At 47.6% G+C, this 9,005-nt stretch overlaps 1 protein-coding gene across 1 annotated transcript in view; it reads left to right on the forward strand.

Annotated features, from left to right (window-relative positions):
• The window catches only part of LOC144151946 (cholecystokinin receptor type A-like), a 134,510-nt gene extending 126,457 nt beyond the window's left edge, over positions 1 to 8,053 (forward strand). Inside the window, exons 3-6 of the mRNA XM_077683129.1 lie at positions 2,631 to 2,754; positions 3,658 to 3,878; positions 4,530 to 4,665; positions 5,418 to 8,053. Coding sequence (XP_077539255.1) covers positions 2,631 to 2,754; positions 3,658 to 3,878; positions 4,530 to 4,665; positions 5,418 to 5,819 — 883 coding nt within the window. The 3' untranslated portion in view covers positions 5,820 to 8,053. The remainder of the gene's footprint in view (positions 1 to 2,630; positions 2,755 to 3,657; positions 3,879 to 4,529; positions 4,666 to 5,417) is intronic.
• Positions 8,054 to 9,005: the final 952 nt, after the last annotated feature.

Raw genomic sequence — 9,005 nt, forward strand, 5'->3', positions numbered from 1 at the left:
ACCACCACGAGAACCGGACGTCTGGGTCCGGCTTTCCTTGCTTGATCCGCCATACCGGCGCTGGTCGTCAGGTTCTCCCACAGCTCAGGGAGGGGAAGGAAAGTGGGTAAAGGTGGGAGGGCTGGGTTGTGTGCGCACCCCAAGATCATGTGTATGAGGGTACATGGGTTAGGGCAGAATTTACATGTGGCAGGGTATTGGGTGGGGTACATCCGATGTAGCCAAGTTGGGTGAGGAAAGGTGTTTGTTTGAAGCCTCCGGAGAATTACTTCTTCAGTTCTAGTAAGCTGCGGGTGAGGAGGGGGAACGAGGGTCCGGCTTTACGGCGCGGGCCCCGCTATGCCGGCAGGAGCTGTCCACGTCCCGGCACAACGGCACGGTCGCCTTGACATTGGTTCTTGCCCTCGCAGCGCCAGGTCGCGTTCGATAAGCAGCCCTTTGCCCCAGCCGGTCTTGCTTGCCCGCCACGTCGCGACGTCCTCTTCTAGCTCGTCTTTCCACTGACTTGTATTTCCTCCCGGCGGGGTAGCCACGCACGGGTGATTGGCTTCGTTTTATACTAGTCCTCTTTTTCCTCCTCTTCGTTACCATTCATCGTCACATGATATCTCGCTACACCTTTGCATCACTTCTCTTAATCTCGTGATTTCAGGAGCTTATCGATACGTGCGGAGCGTACACCGGACGCTGGTACGTTTAAAAGTTTCCATGATTTATGCACTGTTATGGTCTGTATGTTCCAAGGTTATTCGAGCATGCATGCACATTCCATTTTTTTATATTGCACGCAGAAAAATCTCCCCCTGGATATTTAATTCCAGTGCAATAGATGAAAGGCGTAGTTCTTAACATGCCCTTTGTACAGCCAAAGGGTCATCTTGGAAAAGTTGAAAAGGACAGTGGGAAATAAGTGTGGCAGCTGCTGTAGTCATCGCATTTCCGTAATACACTGTAATTATTGCAATTCCTTTCAGCCTTTATAACAAAGAAGCACACCTCTGTTATGGAGAGTGGTTGGCGAGGGCACAAAATTCGCCTGGCTGCCTTTCAGTAGAGAAGGGGGAGTATACGGAGAGAGCGACAACAAAGTGGCGGGGAAATGCGAAAGCTTTAGTGGAAGGCTCGCCTTCGTTTAAACACGGCCACACCTGCCAGTAGGAGGCGATTAGGAAAGGAGGGCTGTGATCACCTTCAGCCACAATGGTTACTTTGCACAAGAAATCGAATGCACACAGTCATGATCAGTTGCATAAATCTGTGTTCTTTCGCAGCCGTGGAAAGTACTGCAAATTGTTATTTAAAATGCAGGAATTAGTCTGGTCAGTGTTCAATTCCGATTTGTATGAGATCCTCATAAAGCCTACTTAATAACTGATTAGGAAGCCCTCAAAAACCGTGCTGCACGCTTCATCTGTTTCCGATTATTCACGCCACACCATTGTAAGAGCAATAAAAAATTGCGCTGAGCTAGAATTTTTATCCCATCATCGTTGTACATCTCGTTTAACACTTTCACAAACTTTACTATCATGCGTCTCTTCATAATGATTTCATGTGTGAACCTTCAGCCATCTTCTTGCGTCGCGATCATCCACACAGTCAAATGCGTCAAGTGTCCTTCACTCGCATTTGTTCAATCATTCATACAGCTCGAACCGCGATAGAATGGACTAATCTGCCATCGCACATTGCCACCGAAAGAAATGCCTCGAAATTTACTCATGCTCTAAGCAGGAACATGTAGGCAAAACACCATTTGCACTGTCGCATTTGTACATTTGTTTTTCTTTTCTTGTCACTGTATTTCTTTCTTTCCGCAGGCTAGGAAACGTGCGTGTGACGTTGTATAAACTTTGATAGGGTGCTCCCAGAACCTTTTTGGGGGGAGAGGAGGGGGCTTCTCTGCGAGTGTTTTTTTTTTTTTTGTTACATGATGTACTGTCATTTCTATTATCATTTACTGGTTTTGTGTTTTGCTTTATTAAATTTTGATTGCTACCTTTGTTATTTGCTGTACACCCTATGTAATGCCATCTACCGGAGGGCCTTTAGGGTTATTTTGAAATAAATGAATAAATAAACAAAATTCCGAAGCTAACATTTTTTTTCGGAACGTAATAATAGCGTCGGCCTGATATTGCGAAGGAGGATGGTACCTACCTTTTATGCAACATTGGATTCACTTCGAAAATTGCTTTGCAGCAATATGGCTGCTATATGCTACCTTGAATCTCGCGGAGTCTGTGTGTTAAGATTTCGGTGCTGACGATGTCAGCGATTAACGATGTTAAGATTTCAGTGAATGCTTGTAGGTAGTTCGGTGCTTTGAAGCATCGTAAATGGAAACATAAGCGGAAACCTGAACCAAGTTTTCTGATATCGTTCGAACACAAACACTCGACAGTGCTAGTGTTGGTATGACCAAAAACCCAAATGGGACATCTGTAAAGGAAATTTAAACTCGCAATCACGTCTCACTAAAAATATTTGACAAGAGTATTTGATGGTCTGAGGCTGTTTCCCCAGAAGGGTTCTTCGAATCTTGAAAACTCATGCGAGCTGTCGTTGTTAGACAAAATACTTCACCGATCTGACTCCACCGTGTGCTTGCGGGTGTTTCCCTCTCGCAGGTTTGTGGTGATCGTGTTCCCGATTCACTCCCGCACCGTGTGCACGATGAGCAACTGCAAGCGTCTCATGTGGGGAGTGTGGCTCGTCTCGCTTGTTGTCGCCCTCCCCATGCTCGTCGTCAAGGTGCGCTCCGTTGTTACAGTACGTTGTTACAATAAAATGGTATTAAACGCATAGAAACAACGTCGCGACGGAACACCGCCATCGAGATGAACCTCGTCTCTATAACTGGGAGTCAAAAATCATCAGGCACATCACTTCCGCTTTAATTCTCTGCGACTCTGGCTCCTCATCCTTCTTCACGCTTTACCAGAGACGTGAGAGCGCTACCATGGAGAAAAGTGGACAAGAACAGGATGAGAACGCAAAAAAATAGAAATTATATTTTCTGTGAAATTCAATGTTTACGGTGTGTGCAATAACACACCGTATTTGTTGAAAGAATTTACAAGGCGTTTGCTGAGTATACAGCGTCAGGATGCTCACTAACGGATGAATTTGTGCTGGAGAAAAACCGTGCGCACTTATTTCCTAAGTCTTTCCCGACATGTAAGAGCTCTAACCAACATGCAGCGCAGATAAAAGAAAAACATTGTATGGGTTCAGACTTCCCTGCGTCTCTCTAATTGAATGATATTTGCGGCTCTTGACGTGTCCCAGAAAGTGGTAAAAATGTGTTTCCACGTTTGCCTCTGTTACCACAATAACTTTCACTTCCCATAATGAAACTCGTGACCTCATGCATGAGCGGCAACTCTAGCAGCGAAGCACCTGCACTAGCGTACAGCTATCCCATCGTCAAAGGCATCCCCAGTGGACTCATGGCGGCAGGTAATGATCTTTTCATGCAGCAGAGACAATCGCGTGTCAACGTCGGCTCACCAACTTCAGCACTGGATGTAGCAGGGATGTATTTCGCTTGCGGGGCTGTATTTATCGCTAGTCATCCTATCACATATTCTAAAAAATTCCTTTGAAACATAAATTACATCCACTGAAACTGCTTTTTTCGGTCGTATTGCGCAGAACGTGGTGCCGACAACGTTTACGAATATGCGGGTGAACGTGACCATCTACCGGTGCAAAGACGAGCACGACTGGCAGGGCCAGTCGGTGTCGTGGTATCGCCTGGTCACGCTGTTTGCCCTCCCGTCCGTGGTCATGATTATCTGCTACTCCTGGGTCATCATCGAGCTCTGGGTCAGCACCAAGACCATGGATCAGCTCACCCAATCGGCCAAGTTCAGGTATGAAACAGTCAACAACACTGCCGCGAGCTAGCGATGAGCCACAGTGAGTTCGGGACCGCTGATATAAATAAGTACGAACAGCACACCCAAATATTCCACGGCGAAATCGATAAATGCTATAGGATTGTACGTTGAAGCGTTATACAGTTCTGAAGGAGGATACGGTCCAAGCATGTTCATCGAGCTTAGTGGGGAGCGCGATTGGGCGTGAAGTGCGACGACACGCGTTAGCCTCTCTTGAGCCTCATGGTCTACCACGGTGCTCTATTGTTTCATGCACATGCATCTCCTAACACCAAAATGCACCCAAAAGATAGTCCTCTTCTCTGCCAGTATGAATAAACCCACACTTGTACGCTTTTCGAAAAAATAAACACGGACTTTTTTTATCTGGCTGGATATAAATTACTTTCATGTTTGTGCTGCTGAGCCCGAGGTTTCAGATTCGATTACCGGCTGCGACGGCGGCTTTCCTGATGGGGGCGAAAAGCGAAAACGCCCGTGTGGGCGAGATTTTGCGCACGTAATGATCCCCAAGTGGTCAAAATTAATCCGGAGCCGCCTACTACGACGCGCCTCATCGTGTGCGTTGCGTCGCCGCGTTAAACCCTACAATCAATCAATCAATTAAATTACTTTCATTTACAGCTACCAGTGCCAGGCCCACATGGTTCCGAGGCTAGGTTCCCTACCAAGCCCGGCTCCACAACAGCCGAACTGCAAGCTCATTCTTCGGGGCCACGCCAATTCAGACATCCGGGACGTGAAGAAAGCCCGACAGCAGGTATTACATTCGTTGTCCCGGGGTCGTCACTCATAACGGGATGACGGATACTGTTATTTGACATTCCCACCCGAATTCGGTTGCAACACGACGTAGCTAACACGGGGTGTGAGACCGGCCGCATGGATGATCACAGAAGAAGTAGGACCCCTGATCACTTTTAAACACTGCCAAAATATCATTCAAAGTGGCGGTTCTTACTCCAACATGCGGAAAATAGCCATTTGAACCAGAAAAAATGTACTGGCAACATCGTGCAATGGCTCACCACCTTAGCTTAAGAGCTGCGACGTCGCGCCTTAGTTTCTATGCTATAGCTTCCCGAAACCACCATGAAGGTTTTTGCTTCTTGATGCCTATTTCTGAAAGGGGTTTTGAGCAGCGAAAAATGCGAAATTGTGTTTTTTTTTTTCTAACAAAGTACTGGGTACGCGAAAGACGAACTCCAAGAATGGGGTCAGACGCCCTGTTTGTGGCATTGTCGAGCATGCGTGAACAAGCAGCTAAATCACAGTGCAACTGTAGCGGACGTGTGCACGTGTAGCGAATGTGTGCACGTGTAGCACGTGTAGCGGGCAAGGTAGCTGATTAAGTTCACTTTGCGGCCGCGATGGCTGTTTCACCAACGGTTTAACACAGACTAAGGACCAGACTTACCATGATCGTGCATGTTACAATGCTCCATAGATTCGTCATTACCATGCTAAAGGACGGCTTGTTAAATGGCATCGATCTTCATTTTCTGCTTATAGGTTATCAAGATGCTCATCCTGGTCGTAGTCCTGTTTCTCCTGTGTTGGGGTCCACGCCTGATTATGGAGATTGTCGTCAAGTGCTGCCTCAACGTCTTCAACCACGGCATCTACGCTGTGCGTGTGCTCTTCTATCTGCTGCCATTCGTCCACAGCTGCTTGAATCCCATTGTGTACTGCTTCATGTCCAGCAAGTTCAGGCGCCGCATGGTGCGGTGTTGCCACCACACCTGTCTCACACCGCGCTGCCGCGTCAAATCAGCCACGGCGGCCAACCGCTCATCGTCCAGGAACGGCACGACGCGTCTCGGATCCACCTACACGTTCACGTCGTACGCGACCTCAACAGTCGCTGTCCCGTCCTCGATGCCGTCGCTACCGGGCGACCCTCTCGCCTTGTGACACCCGCCCTGCCCGCCGCTCAATGCACGCGGCGCTCAACATTTCCACGCAGCAGGCGCGAAGGGCGCTGCCAAAAACAAGAGTGGGCACCACCAACACCGCAGCAGAGACACAACCATAGAGGACTTTCTCTGAACCCCCCAACAACAAGAGGATGGCGTGCCAATCCATTAACAAACACTCAAAGCGTTCTGTTTGGTGGATCGCTCAATAGACGAACATTATAAGACGGATTTTGTCCGCCTCCAGTGTAGCTTGAAAGTTAGAGGGCGGGGTTGTAATGACTTCAACAGGACCTCAGTTCAGCGGAGAGGATACTCCGTGTGAGCAACGTGTGAGTGTGTCTGCGTAGTCCTGACGTGACCGAATTGAGGGAGAAGTTGCCTCAGGTTTTGTCCGAGTTCTGTTGGCATGATGTTTCGAAGAGGACATGCTAGATGTAGCCTCGGTGATCTGCAAAGACTTCAGACGCTATTAGTGCGGATGACGGCTCAGTTATCTCTAGCATGTTGTCGCTGTGGGAGAAGAGTGGCAGATGATGGTGGATGCAGGCTGGAACGTATCTGTGCGTATTCACACCAAAAGTACTTTCAGTGGCACTCACAATTTAAGTGGCGGCAGTCGTAGGAGGGCTCTAACATGGTTACGGCGACTCTTCCTGGATGAGGGCTAAGCCCGGATGTGAACGTCTGGAAAACCATTGTAGAAACAAAAACAGAGTATTTCACGGCAAACCTGGCCAGATCGCATGTTCGCATTATGCCAGAGAATAGAGTCGACGCTTCAGATCAAACCACTCGTGGTTATACGTCCATGCTGAGAATTTCTTCATAGCTTCGGCCAGTTTTTCCTGCGATGTGTCTGTGGCCCATACAACCTGATAGTGCGTTCTTTTCCTTTTTGACAAACGCCTGTCCTGCAGGTTTGTACATAATGTGCCTAAGTGTGCTGGTATTATTGTATGCTCATCCTCTCATTGTGCAGCGCTAAAGTGTGATCTGCGGTTGGTGTGTTCCCCAGCCAGTGTTTGACTCAACTATGTGCGCTGGTATCTTGCCTTGCGCAGCAAACATGCATGGAGTGAAGTGTAAATTATCCACAGTGCGTAGAGTGGTGTCTTTTTTTCACCATGTCTAAAATAATCGCATGACACAACACCACTATCATAATGGCTTGCCACTGTAGGTTGCGCAACCACGAAACGTTAATGGAAGGAATGCAAGAGCAAATCGAAGCTCATCTGATTTGTGACGTTGCTCGGTACACGAGTTTCTTGTGTCATTGTTGGTATGAAACGTGTAACTTCTTCTCTAAATGTCCCCTTTTTCAAAGCCCCGTCACATTGCAAGCATGGAGTGCATCCAGCGACCGTAAAAAAGGCGAAACACACACCAAGCGTACACTTCCCAATTGTTGCGTATGTTCCCAAAGCTACAAAATAGCTTGACCAGCATGTGCGCCGTCTTGAAGATGAATTGTGCGCAACAAATGCGTTTGCCTCCTCCGTGACTCTGCACAAAGTGTGAAAAAACTTACCGCTTAAATGCGAAGTGTGCAGAACACTTTCGTGCGAGATTTTCTTACGAAAATCAGAGGGCGCTTAGGGGTTGTCTCAACCGCGGAGCATGATACCTTTATCGTACTCTGTGATGAAAAAGACTGTAGGGCGCCGGGCACAAACATATGGTAGCACCTTCATCACACGTGTATCAGGAGCAAGCACGTGCTACGGTGTATTCCACTACAACGCTAAGGTCATCGGGCGCATTTGCGCGGCCACAGAGCATTCAAAACTTCCTGCTCCTGCTCAAATGCCCTCTGTTTGGCAGCTAACTAGGATACCGGTAGTTCCAGTGGGCGTCGCAAGGTGGCGCCACGGGATTTTTCTTTTCGCTGACGGTCAACGCCACATACAACGCTGGTTTTTGTGCTCCGCGTTAAAATTTACTGTCATTTCCCGATTTAACACCCTTGGTTGCAATTTATTTACATTGAAAAATATGAAATCCATCTAGAAGAATAAAGATGTACAGTTTGTTGGCTGAGAAAAGAAGAATTTACCAATGATATAAAGCAGCAGAATTATCAAAAATGAAATGCATCCAAATGGGTAAACATGTGCAGCTGCGCTGCGATGCTGACATCGTTGTACTGTTTGTACTCTTTCATCGTCGCTATGTCAGTTCAGTGTTTTCCGCAATGTCATGACCACGTAATAAAGGAAGTAACGAGCATGTGCACATGATCGTTGCAAAAATTCTATTGTAACCTGCAGTAAATCATTTCAATTTGCTGCCGAAAAATTGTTTAACCAGAGGCCTCCGGAGGAAAATAGACTTCCCGGGCATTGGAATTAGTAAAAGGTGGCTATTGATGGACGGTTACGGCCAGGACCTGACGGAAGAGTTTCCTCCTTGTCTTCGCATACGAAAATTTATGTACAGTTGCCCCAAAAAGTAAACGGAGCGTGGGTTGAAGATCTTGAGTGAATTTTGTGGCCATGTTCCTACCCAGCAACCTTTAGGTGAGTTTTCAAGACAGTCATTGTAAAATAAAATCGGGCCGCACAGATTACGTTTGTGCTGGAAGCACCACAAAATATAAATTAATTAAATTTCACGAAGCCGTGCTCTCTTTACTTCTTTGGGCCTTAGGTGCTCAAGTTGTCACTTAGCTGCTTCCCGAATCGTGCTGTACAGCTGCTTGCAGACACGCTGAATTGCTTTGTCGTCCAACATATCTTACAGTCGCCTGAATAACGGCGCCCTCAACGCCTGCACTATTTTTCTATGATTTCACCACGAAGAAACCATTGTTCTTAGCGAAGGAAATATGCCTGTCTGAGCGATTACCCCCGGCCACCAAACCCACGTTAGTGGGGCTTCCAGGAGCTGCCAGGGCCAGAGCCCACGAAGCCAGCGAAGCGCTGATGCATGGTAGGGTTGAACACGCTGTCTCACGCATACGTTACCCTCCCCCCTGATGCTGAATGCATATGTTCATTCAGTGACCGTGCTCACCAGTACAATGCCAAGGCTAGTTCACAGCATGTCCACGATGCGGCTCTTCCCTCATTTGGAGCAGTCTTCGGGTGTGCAACTGGCCTACACATGGTTCCGACAAAACCAACGTAGTATTTCCGTCTAATTTCACCCTTACTGCAGGAACAATCGCACATACTTCCTA

Source organism: Haemaphysalis longicornis, unplaced genomic scaffold (genome assembly GCF_048455015.1).
Source record: "Haemaphysalis longicornis isolate Haplotype H1 unplaced genomic scaffold, Haemaphysalis longicornis Haplotype H1 scaffold_9, whole genome shotgun sequence".
Taxonomy (NCBI): Eukaryota; Metazoa; Arthropoda; class Arachnida; order Ixodida; family Ixodidae; genus Haemaphysalis; species Haemaphysalis longicornis.